The sequence below is a fragment of the Sebastes umbrosus genome, chromosome 13 (genome assembly GCF_015220745.1).
Source record: "Sebastes umbrosus isolate fSebUmb1 chromosome 13, fSebUmb1.pri, whole genome shotgun sequence".
Lineage (NCBI taxonomy): Eukaryota > Metazoa > Chordata > Actinopteri > Perciformes > Sebastidae > Sebastes > Sebastes umbrosus.
In genome coordinates this window covers 23,341,945-23,355,035 of record NC_051281.1, presented here as the reverse complement: position 1 = coordinate 23,355,035, position 13,091 = coordinate 23,341,945, and the positions used below count along the sequence as shown (strand labels likewise).

Below are 13,091 nucleotides of genomic sequence, written 5' to 3'. Positions count from 1 at the left end.
AAACATCGACATGCTGTAAAATATTGTTTTCATTGAACAACAGCCTTACTTGATAAGTGCAGCGATGATCTGGACGTTCAGTGCTTGGCCGCTCATGAAGCGATCGTGCAACATTTGAAACCCGTTTAACGTGCCAAACTTGTTTATTAAGTCCACCAACCAGCCCTGTGTTGAAAAAAAAAGAGAAAAATAGCCATTATATAGCAGCAATTCTATGAATTACTGTCCTGTTTTCTTTGCAAACTTGTGGGCCTGTAAAGCTTTTTGAGATGATGTGATTTGAGGTTCTAGCTAGCTAGATACACATGAACTTGAATTAGCCACAGCTTTGAGCCTTGGGCTACGGTTAGCTGAAAGCTAAACTATTAAGAGAGATGGAGAGACAATGTTGCTAATAATTGAGCCGACTGCTATCCGTAGCCGTGAGCTGACTGCAGCAGTGAGCTGGCAGCAGCAGTGAGCCCTTGGCTACGGTTAGCAAAACAGCAACATTTTCTCTCCATTTCTGAAAATCTTCAGTGATAGGTATGTGTTTTATTGCATTAATTATCAGACTCTCTTTTTGAGAAGTCCGTCTTCTTTTTTTAGGTTGCTTTGCGGTCTAGGCAGTTGTCGCCATTTCTTGAATAGCAACTTTCCGTGCCAGATATTCCGCCGTTGAATCCAGTTTTCACCATCTGAAGAGACGTGCACACACAGCTGCATTTGTAGAACAGCCAATAGGAACACCCCTTCTCTGAAATGACTTGTGATTGGCCAAAGTCTCCTTTCACAGGCTAGATTTTATGAAGCCTGAAAACAGACTCAAGAGGTGCAGAATTCTAATTTTCTCTCAGACCACTTAAATTACAATATGCTTAAAGGTTATTACAGAATTTTTCCCAATGATGCAAAAAAAACTGCTTACCCCAGCTTTAATGTCCTAAACAAAATTAACACATTCCTTATTGTTTTCCTTACAACTAAGTTCACAATTACAAGCTTGAAAAACATTATTTTCGGGCATTATTTTCTCCTTGACTTTCATTTGAAAAAGAGATCCAGAAAGAACTCCAAAGCACTGAGGAAGACACACAGAGAAAAAGAGATCCAAAGCATCGCGGAAGAGACACAGAGAAAAAGAGATCCAAAGCATTGAGGAAGAGACAAAGAGAACAAGATCCAAAGCATTGAGGAAGACACACAGAGAACGAGATCCAAAGCATTGAGGAAGAGATACAGAGAACAAGATCCAAAGCATTGAGGAAGAGACACAGAGAACGAGATCCAAAGCATTGAGGAAGACACACAGAGAACGAGATCCAAAGCATTGAGGAAGAGACACAGAGAACGAGATCCAAAGCATTGAGGAAGACACACGGAGAAAGAGCTCCAAAGCATTGAGGAAGACACACGGAGAAAGAGCTCCAAAGCATTGAGGAGGAGACACAGAACAAGATCCAAAGCATTGAGGAAGAGACACAGAGAACAAGATCCAAAGCATTGCGGAAGACATATGGAGAAAGAGCTCCAAAGCATTGAGGAAGACACACAGAGAACAAGATCCAAAGCATTGAGGAAGATACACGGAGAAAGAGCTCCAAAGCATTGAGGAGGAGACACAGAACAAGACCCAAAGCATTGAGGAAGAGACACAGAGAACGAGATCCAAAGCATTGAGGAAGAGACACAGAGAACGAGATCCAAAGCATTGAGGAAGAGACACAGAGAAAGAGCTCCAAAGCATTGAGGAAAAGACACAGTAATAGAAGAGGACTGGGAGAGACTTCAAACAGCTTTACCGGACGAGAAATTTTACCGCTGCTTTTTAGACAATAAATAACTTTAAGCTAAAAAAAAAAACACACAAAATAGTAGCAAAATCTGACTTAATAGTTGCACAGTGGTACCCTAAGTAGTCCTGGGCCCCCTGCCAACAGAAGCAGACAGGCAAGCAGTGCTGCAGTACTGTTCATACTGACCCCGTGCCCACGCTGTATTCATCACTTTTCACAGTTAAATTCCTATTCTCTGGTGTATCCACCTTCTCTTTTATACAATCTGCATTCTGACACAAGCACTAAGTGTCCTATAGACTGTAAGTTCCATATTTTTTCATTATCAGGGTACTCCAGAGAGGGTTTCTCTTTGTTTCATAAGGGCCCTTAGGGTCACTCCATGGATTCTGTCTGGGAGGAAGAAAGATAGGCCGACTGTTCTCTGGAGGAGGAGAACAGGTTGTTTCCTGCATGACAGTTCGTTGTGGAACCGACAATTATTTTAAATTTTATACACGCCTAAACATCATGCACAATCTAAACTGTTAAAAGTGTGCTGTAGACAACCATCTGATCACAGCAACAGTCCGTTTTAAGAAAAGTTAAAACCTGGCCAGTTGAAAGAATGAGGATAAAAGAGTCTATGATGAACCTCATAAAACTTGTTGAACATTACATTAACATAGGTACAGTTTTCATGTTTGGTCAACTGTTGCAGTGGTAATTCACCTTTGGAGAGCGTGGGTCTGGTGGTCGGGCGAAGAGCTCATCATCGGCCAGCTGTGCTCCAGCGGGGACAGTCTCAGAGGGCCGTGTGCCATTGTAGATGTGGAACTTGCAGTGGGGGTTGGTGGCCATGGCCAGTAGCTCCAGTAGAGGGAACCAGTCCTGAGAGAGCTTAGCCACACACAGCTCCACCAACCGGTGTGTGTTATTGATGATACACCTCTGTGAAACAAGGGTTGTGGGGAGAAAAAAAAAACAGTGACATATTAACAATAAGACTATGAGCGACAGAGAAAGAAAGCAAGCGTGGGCGAGGAAGAGAATTTCAAGTCCAACTAAAGTATGCACTGTGTGAACAGTACGAGTTAGCAAGATAACGTTAGCACAGTAGCATGAAACTAATGTTCTAATCTTGTCTGTTATTGTAGACTTTTATCTCCTGGATCTACTCTTCTGCAGCCCTTAAAGTTCAATTCAGAGGCCCTGTATGTTGAAAACAGGTTAGGAAAGGATGGAAGCTCTGCTGAAAATATGTTACCACGGTATAATCTTCCTTATAATACAATAGATATGTGTCACCGTATAAGCTATCTATATTTTATGTTTTTTGCACCAATAAATATAAAGAGATCAGCCACATGCCATGACCTAAAACATAGACATATTAGGGCTGTACCCAAATAAGAATTTACAAATAAGTCTAATCTGATTCAACAGTGTGGATCAACTCTTCAAATGATTATGTGCAATTAGTTTTGTGTTTTTGTTTATTGAAACTAAATGTTCTAACTTATACGTTAACATTAATACACAGTACCTGGAAATATGAGAAACACTACATTATTCATGGATTCTACCCAGTCACCCTGCAGTAGAGCCTTGATAGAGCAACTGCCACAGTCTTAACTCCTAAAATAGACGACCTGTAAAGTCGGCTGTTTTACCCACATTTTAGTGCATCTTACATCATCAACATGTCTGATGTGAAAACTTCAGATTTTCACATATACAAATAAAAAGTGGGGCTGCTAATCATATCCTTAATAAAATGACAATCCAATGCCCCTTCTGCATGGCTACCGACTGATTCACAGATCTGAAGGAGCCAGATATCAGTAATCAATAAGGGATTGACTCAAAGCATTCCAAAAAAGCTTTCGGAGATCAGTAAAGTTGTGTACAAGATTCTGGTTGCATCCCAAACATTTTTGAGTGCAATGACAATAATCAGAGCAGCTGTGGATCATAAAAATTAAATGTTTCCTGTTTGATGATCTAAATAAAGGTTGTGGATTATTTATTTTTTTTAAAAGTAGTCAACATTATTTAAAGGCAGACAGGAAAAACAAAGACATTTTTGCTCCTTTACATCCTTGTCTGTTTCACAGTTTTATCATGAAAAGGTTCCAGAGATCAATCTCATTAATACAACACAGCAGCCAGCCTCAGCTACTTCTAACAAACAGATCATTGATTGATCACTGCTGGCGTTGCCTCTTTCCCTCAGCTCTAAGAAAACCAAACAGAAAACTCAATTTACAGGCAAGACCCAAGTCTGAACAATGCATGTATCCAATGAGATAAGGGCAAAAACATCAAAGAATAAATACAGCTATGGTGACTGTGCTGAGTCCTACCACCTGATAATAATACAGATTTTTGTCAACCAGTAAAAAGTAGTTCTGTGGGAACTGAAAGCGAGCTCAAATTCCAAAGATGGTTATCCTTTACCCCTTGAGCAGCCATATTTTCTTTCATAAAAACTGAAGTTCAGTTCATTATGTGTATAATGGGTTGATTATTTTTATTTGAAAAAATAAATAAAAATCAATCATTGATTCTTTGGCTTAAAGAAGCTATTTTATCAAGTATCAAAATATAAAGCAATAATGAAAACTCACATGAATCTCAAATTTCCAGCCACTGACTGCCTCGTCTGTCAGGATCTTTGTGAAGGAGATGGTCAGACCATCTCGGAAAAACCTCTGACATGCCTCACACTTCACATCCAGTCCTGCAAGGAAAGACATCCCTCATAAATAATATTCATAGAAAATATGCTACAAAATGAAATGAAAGACACTACTGAACATGAAGAGCATGAAGGAGGTACAAGGCCTGATGCAGGCTCTCTGCAGATATAAGATAGTTATATTCAATTATCTTTAATATATTTTAAAGAGTAAAGATAAGGACATTAAAGACAAGATTTTGGACATTCTTCAAAGTTGAAGTTAGCAAATAGCCCAGGTAGGGGCTATTCTGCTGTGGTTTTAAAATCGGGGCTACTGTTTGAGCCCCGTTCAGACAACATAACAAAGAGGAATATCTGGACTTTGACCTCAATCTTGCTACCAAACATATATTGACAAGATATTTTTGGATTATTGAGTCGATTCAGAGAGCATTTAATATTTTAAAGAATATTTTTTAACAGCCTGAATGTAACAGGAAGGGTAGTCCTATAGTTCAGACACTGACCTGAAGAATGTAATTTGTTGACAAAATATTTATTCTTGTACCATAATAACCTAATTAGTGCAGATAGTGTAAAAGTAAAGGTTGTGTGTATTTTGTCCAGTACAGAATTGGCTTTAGAGGTGTAACGTTCAGTCGATTCATTTATTGTTGACAGAAAATTCCGTTTTCATCTGCTGCTTTTTCTGATTTATTTCATTGTAAATTGATCATTCACCCATAATGAAAATAACAGACAAATCACGACAGAAAATGAATCACCAACTATATTTATAATCTACTAATCGTTTAAGAAATTTATCAAGCACAATGGGTAAAACTTTTGTTGGTTCCAGTTTCTAAAACGTGAAGATTTATTGCTTTTCTGTTTTAGTTTATTTTAAATTACATATTTTTATTTGATGTGTTAAACTACTTTAGATCAAACTAAAAATGCTACTTGAAAAAGACACATTGGGCCCTGGGAACGTGTGGTTGGCTGTTACTCATTTTATTTCTGAGATTCTATTGTCTAAACTATAATCAACATTAAATGGCTGAAAACATATTCAACAGATTAATTCAAATTGAAAATAACCGTAAGTAGTAGGGGTTTGACGATTCACTCAGCTCATGATACGATACGATACGATACGATACGATGCTGGGTTCACGATCTCGATACTATATTATAACAATTTTAACAAAACTTGAATGATGAAAATATGAAAAATGAAAAATTAGCCTTTTATTCAAAAGACACAAAATGCAAAACAATGCTGTTGTTTGCTCTATAGTTCCATTTTCTATGTTATCAGTCCTTCCTCCTGTCCTGTCTCCTCCATCAGTCAGTATCAGTCCTTCCTCCTGTCCTCTCTCCTCCATTAGTCAGTAACAGTCCTTCCTCATGTCCTCTGCTGATGTCACTCACTGCTGCAGGTAACGTTAGGGCTGGTGGGGGGGGGGCTTTGTCTCAGCCAGCTGATCAGTTTACCAGTAAGATACATGACAAACTAACCTAAACAGTTAGACTACACAGCCTACTGCCAGCTTTAGTTTCAGTCTTGTGTAGCCGAGGGTTACGCTGCCCTCCCCTCACAATAAACTCCCCGGACACATACACTGAAACACTGCTTACTGGAGGGGAACTTAAGTCATTCACAACTCAACTAAATAACTTACACGTGTTAACAGTTAGGTGTCAGCTGCCGAGCTAACGCGCTCTGCTTGTGTAAACAGCAGCGGTTGATAAGAGACTGCGGACAGAGCAGATTGAAACGTTGCTTTCCTACATGTTTAACCGTTCCATCGTGTTTATGCTTGTTGAACAGGTGTAATAACGTATCTTGGCTTTACAGTTGCAAAGTTTTATTACACTTAATTAGTTGTAACCTCGTCTCCACCGCGGCCTCTCTGATCAGCTGTTCACTGACTGCGCCGTGTGTGTTGATGTGTGTGGAGCTCCGACACAGAGCAGCAAGGCCTATGAAAGGAGGCTGGGTCACGGGCGGACATGGCTCTTGGGGTAATGGGTATGACATATGCGCAGTGTAACTGAAGATGCAGCCGTATGTACGTAGTACCTATTATGCCCTGATATCGCGATTTAGTTTTTCGTCTCGACGATGCTTATCGTCACGTTTTTATATCCCGATATTTCGTGGCACGATATTTCATCACACCCGTAGTTAGTAGTAGCAGCCTTATTCTCTACACTTAAAATGAATTTGTGATGGATAATAATCTGTACTGAATGATTGGCCTTTAAAAGCAGTAACTGTCGGATGTGAATGCCAGAAAGCATCTCTATAGACACAAAAAATGATTCTGTATATTCCTACCTTTTTTACTCAGGTCAATAGCAGCTTCCAAGAGGACTTCTAACTCTCCTTTTGGCAAAACTGGAACGACCCAACGAGGCCTGGCAGAAAGAAAAAAAACGTGAATCAACAAAAGGCATACAAAATCAATGGAAAGACAAGTAGATGCAGATCATGGTGCACTGACGCACCATGAACCTGAGCTCAACTTGAAAATGTTTTCACTTGAGATAAAAATTTGCGTTCATCACCAACTGTACGAAAAAATACAGTCAGGAAAAAAAAGAGACATCTGCAATAAAATAACTGAAGCAACTGAAGTGCTGCCAGGTGAGTTTTGAAATTGTTGCAATTCATAGTTATCAACACATGAACAAGATCTGTGCGTATTTTAAGTATCTACTGCTAATGATCATATAATCAGTATTTTGTCAGCTTGTCACGATTAAATACAGACTGAAATTTTAGGAAGTCCCACTTTACGAGAAAATCTGCAGTGAAACCCCTATGGTACCCGATGAGCGGGTCCACGTTCCATTTGTATCTCGTGTGTTGATTTAGGGGTGATGACAGAGGATGCAGCCTGTGTCGACATGTGAGTAAATACCTGTTGATCATATCATCCAGCTTGGCTAGGTCAGTGTGAGGGAAGGCGGGCTCCTCCTCTTCCAGCTGAGGGGGGCCATCCCCCTGGCCCCCCTGCTCATCTGGTGGGCTCACTGGAGAGTTCTCATTAGATGAGTTAGGAGATGATGTCTAGAAAAATCACAGACAATCAAAAGTCATACAATGCTTATTGATCTCTATAGATGTATCATATAAGCAAAATCAGACACTAGGTCACACAGATGACCAGATTCAATCCTCCAGAATTCTTACAAAAATAAAAGCATTTGTGCATCCTTTTTTTGCAATATAGATACATTGTCAGAAAAATAATAACACCTGCTAAATGTAATTTAATTGAAACACCTGCACAATGTAATTCAATAGAGAAGACTAAAAGTCTATGGTGATGATAGAGGCCAGGGTCTGAAATTAACACCCATCACCCGTCAAATGTGGGTAAATTGTTGTAAAAAATTGTTAGGCTATTCACTACTTCAGCGGAAAAGGAAAACGCACAAAAGAAAGTCCTGTTTAGTAAGATTAGCATATGATTGGATAGAGCTACACATTCTAAAGTTGCTCGCAACTGCTATATAAAAGCAAGGCTATTGGCTGTAGAACCTTATTTGTTATTTTGTTTTGATTGACAGTCGAAGTTCACCGAATTCTAACCAATAATCATCAATAAAAAGACAAACACACACGTACATGCATACACGCCCACTCGTTAATGTATCATCTTCAATCGCTCACGTATCAGTTTGGGCTGAAGGAATAGCTCAGAGCGTAGCAAGTTTGTGGTCAGAGCAGAGAATAAATTACTAGCAGTTGTCAAGTGGTAGTAAATGTACAGTGTGAGTTTCAGTTTGTCCATGAATAAACACCGCAGCTCCTCAAGACCCAAGTAAAGTTCCTGTGTCTTGCTTCAAAACATTAAAACAGTGGGTGAATTTTGTTTTTGTTGTCCCAGACTAAATATTCTCTGTTTGATTTGAAATGTATTGATAGTAGGGATGTAAAAGTTAACATGTTAATAAAGCAATAACATAAAGTGGTTTTAACGCCACTAATTTATTTAACGCATTAATGCGATCAGTCTTTCAGAGGTTGTGGAGTGCTCAGTTTTAAAGCTAGAACCATACCAACCATGTCATTCAGGCTAAATAACGCTCCAAACAATTTTGTCGAAGAAAAGCCGTCTTGGCCATTTTCAAAGGGGTCCCGTAACTTCTGACCTCAAGATATGTGAATGAAAATTGGTTGTATGGGTACCCACGAGTCTCCCCTTTACAGACATGCCCACTTTATGATAATCACATGCAGTTTTGGGGCAAATCATACTCAAGTCAGCACACTGACACACTGACAGCTGTTGTTGCCTGTTGGGCTCGAGTTTGCCATGTTATGATTTGAACATATTTTTATGCTAAATGCAGTACCTGTGAGGGTTTCTGGACAATATTTGTCATTTGTGTTGTTAATGGATTTCCAATAATAAATGTATACATACTTTTGCATAAAGCAAGCATATTTGCCAACTCCCATGTTGATAAGAAAAAATACTTGTCAAACAGGGTGAGATAGGGGGGGATTCCTGGCTGGATGTCGTAGTAACATGGCATGTGTATTGAACTACCAGGACGCCTCAAAGCAATCCATTTTGATTTTGTGTCTATTAACATATGGATGATGAAATATGACTTAGCCATAAATAAATAAAGGAGAACCAACAGCTTAATTTTAGAGGTGTGAAGAAATGCTGAAATAGTGGCAAAGCAACAATTTTTTTTTAAGACAAAGCAGCTTTGCATGTTAGCTCACTGACACTCACTGTCATATCATTAACTGAAATTGCAGGCTGCCATTTATCTAATTTGTGTGCTCGTCTGGTCACTCGCTAACAAGGTTATGCAATTTGTAGTGTTTTAATGGAGCACAATGGGGCATTTTTGATCATTGGTGTATTCGGAGAACCCAAACAAAGGATCAGAAATGGGCCTGACTTTATGTAGCTGATACCAATCCATCAAAAAAGAAAAAAGAAAGCCTGACTGGGCCCCAAGCTCAATGCACCAGTCTGCCTCGCTACATCACTTGAAGAATTTTTTGAATTTTACTAATGGCTGTTTTCTTACATAAATTAATCCAAATCTGTGGCAAATTGAACAGACCGCAAAACATATTTAGAATTTCAGTAAAGCTGCTGCAAATTCAGTCATTTTTGGTTGAAATATTTCTTTAAAAAAGAGCAAGATCCAGATGGAACTGACTTGACCTCCAAAGCAAGTGAGAGTGGAACTTTAATTGGTGTTATATACACCAGTTTCTATAGTGCCATATACCAATGGAAAGGCAAGGCCCAATTCTTGTATGGGGTAGGGTTTCTATTGTTCTGGTCACTAAGTGTACATGCATGTAGGCATAAAGAAGCAGGTGTCTCTCCTGAAAGGCCTTTAAACAAAGCCATTCAAGTCATTATACTCATAGTATTTGGCATACAGAGAAATGCTCTTTTCATCCTTATCTATCCAGAGGAAACAAAAACTGAGGGCTGACATCATGCCATGGTTGTGTTAAAGTATAAATGTGTTAGTATGTGGGTGTATCTGTGTTACGGTGCGTTTAAATAGACATTTTTGGAAGGAAGAGTGTTTGAGAACCAAAGGCAACAACGTGCATCCACAAATGTGCATTTAAGCACCAATGTGACCATTCCCGTCTTTATTTCTTACCTAATCTAACGAGTGTGTATGAACATCAGTCGGGGTGTGAGCAGCTGTGTATGAGAGAGTAAAAGAGGGATACACATAGTCTAGGGAGATGCATAACTGAGAAATATGAAATGTGGGGGTGTGTGGTGAAGGCTCCTTCTGCTTGGCTGACCTACATAGGCAGCTTGCCTCTCACGTCTCACCACGGCTCATCTCTAACCAACACAGGCCTGCACATGCACACGCACAAAGACACACACACACACACACACACACACACACACACACACACACATCCTTTATCCATCACTCAGGAGGCTCTGTTCATTGATGCCTCGCCTTCACTCTCTTTCTCCCTCTTTTCCGCTCCCTCCTCCCCTCCCCTTTTCGTCCCCTTGGGCATCTGTGTGTGGTTTAGGTACGAGCAATATCTGTTAAAAAAAACCTGTGCTGCAGTGTCTGGACTAACAAAAAGAAAGATATCAAAACACACTCTGTCCCTTCTCCCTTCACAGGTTAACATAAATACATGTGTTTACCGTCGGAAAGGAAGTAATTTAAAACAAATATAAGGCCACGGATTTGAATGATATAGGTAGTCAGCCAAAGGGAGACAAGAGCAAAAATATTCAACAAATACGACAAAATATGGTAGGTGTAGTGAAAGACAGTGAGGAAAGCGATGATGCTGACCTGGTTCTGTGGCAATGGGGGTTGGCTTTGAGCATCAGGTGCCTGGCCCTGGCCCTGACTGTCATTGCCCCCCACCGGAGAGCCACGCGTGGTGGCAGTCATGCTCGCCACAGGGCAGATCTTGGCAATCTTGGCCTCTTAGGGAGCGCTGGCCAGGAGGGAAATCACAGCCACCTCAGCTGTAGAGCAGAGGGAAGAGAGCCCGAACACACGAGAGAGGGACACAAGCACCTGGAGGTCTGGATGTGCCGCTGAGACCATTGCATAACCTGGAACAGGAAAAAGGGGTAAAGGTCAGAATTATCAGCAGGCTGGTTAAATTGTAATACACACACACACAATACACGAGGTGGTTATAATCTTGTACTGTGGAAATTACCATCTGCATCTACTTGTTCTAAACTGGGCTGTGCTTGGTTGTTAACCACTATTTCCTCGCAAGCTACCTCAAAAAAGTTCTGTGTTCAGTGACCAGCTAGATGTGTTATGAATCACTGATTTAAATTAGATTAAGAATATCCAGCACCAATCATTAATGATTTGTTCATGACTCAATATAACTAAATAACACCTAACAAAGTCAGGAACCACATCATCTTACATTTACAGTTCTAGATAGGTCTTCCTCAATTACTAGAGAAGCTTCAAAGGTCAATTACTAACAGACATATTTTCATCTCTTTTAGACACCAAGTAAATTTGCCAACCAGGAGGCAACACTGCAGTGGCCGGTGTCGGAACTCGCTACTAGCCCATCTGACCGTACAATAATAATATCAATGATAAACAGTATTATAAATAATAATATCAAACTCTGATACACCCCAAAAGTAATCCTACAAATGCCTTGTTTCATTTTAACTCCGAAATTCTGTTGCATCTTGCTAAAACAGGTCCCTAAACACTCGCTATGAATAAGTAGCCAGAGGATACAGTCTGCCTGAATCCATTTCAAGTCCCACCACAGTTGACAGCACCTTCTCAAATGTGTACAAGGGCAGACATGAACATACAGCCTCAGGTGTGTATGGTGGCGATAAGGTAACCATGATGAATTGTGAAGTGAAAACACTGTTTTGCACTTACTTTATTAGTTTTTCTGATGGGCACATTGAAATGCGACGGACTTCTGTTTATTGCAACCTGGGTCTTATTTGGATGTTTTGTCCATTATTTATTATCGATTATATTAAAATTGTATTCTCACCATGTTAACTGCTGAGATCTGGGAACATGGTGACACTGCCACAAAATACAGTCTGAAAGGGTAAGAACCCTGAGTGGTTAGACGATCAGACTGTTTCAAACAACCTGGAAGTTTGGCCAGATTATCCAACCCACTTTATTGGGAGGTAAAACTTGTACTGTCAGTATTATTTCCACACTGGAAGTTAAACCAGGAAGTTGGTCTGTAAACTGTAAAATATGTTTACCACAGAAGGTTTGGGGAATACCCTTTTCTTTCAATTTCTATTCCCAAAATGTTTGTGTTATCTGGAGGTTTCTTTAAAACCTGCATGATCAGGACGCCCCATGAGCTTTCCATATTACTGCAACTGCCAAGGTTCGAGTCTAGCCAGAGAACATTTTTGTGCATGTGATATCCATGTCTCTCTCTCGCCATGTTTCTTGTCTCTCTTCACATTGTGGCTGTCAAATAAAAGGCAAAATGCCAAAAAAAGAATCAATAAAAAACAAACAAACAAAAAACAACCCTGCATGATGTCTCACTGCACATGTTCCTTGCCCAGTCTGACTACTTTTTGCAGATGTCACAACATTCCCAGACCTCAGCAATTAACTTGAGTGAGTGCAATGTAATTATTAGTAAAGGAATGATGAACAAAACAAGGAAAAGAAGACCCAGCTTGTATGACACTGGAATATCCATTTAAATGTCAGTATGATAATCAGCAAAACCAGATGCAGCCTGCCAATTTCATACTTGGAACAGGCACTTGACTGTCTGATCAACAATAAATCCTGCAGAAAAATATATTTGATATATTTATATAATATATTTTATGGTAGCTTCATACTGCATTTCAATCCAGAAGTCTCATAACTCAGCTTTCATTACAGATAACTTTCAAATACAATTTGGTTGAGTGTTTTTCATTTTTCAGCATCCATTGTTAACAGAAGATTCTGTTTTAAAAGAGTGGCAGCCACATGTATAAAGAGATATTTGGCCAAGATAATTGTACAATGATAGAACTATAAATGAACTGCTGAAAATTTTGGGACCAATAAATGAGCACACGTGCCTTCATATCAGCAGCAAATATTAATATTGTTAAAAAAAAAACAAATAAGCT

At 39.6% G+C, this 13,091-nt stretch overlaps 1 protein-coding gene across 7 annotated transcripts in view; it reads right to left on the bottom strand.

Moving 5' to 3' along the window:
• The window catches only part of usp9 (ubiquitin specific peptidase 9), a 46,267-nt gene that overhangs the window by 30,068 nt on the left and 3,108 nt on the right, over nt 1-13,091 (bottom strand). For all 7 annotated transcript variants that reach the window (XM_037790482.1, XM_037790486.1, XM_037790478.1 and 4 more), the window contains exons 2-7: nt 10,774-11,042; nt 7,368-7,516; nt 6,782-6,861; nt 4,385-4,497; nt 2,487-2,705; nt 50-165 (exon numbers count right to left, since the gene is read on the bottom strand). In XM_037790482.1, the coding sequence (XP_037646410.1) occupies nt 50-165; nt 2,487-2,705; nt 4,385-4,497; nt 6,782-6,861; nt 7,368-7,516; nt 10,774-10,875 (779 nt within the window). In that variant the 5' untranslated portion in view covers nt 10,876-11,042. The remainder of the gene's footprint in view (nt 1-49; nt 166-2,486; nt 2,706-4,384; nt 4,498-6,781; nt 6,862-7,367; nt 7,517-10,773; nt 11,043-13,091) is intronic.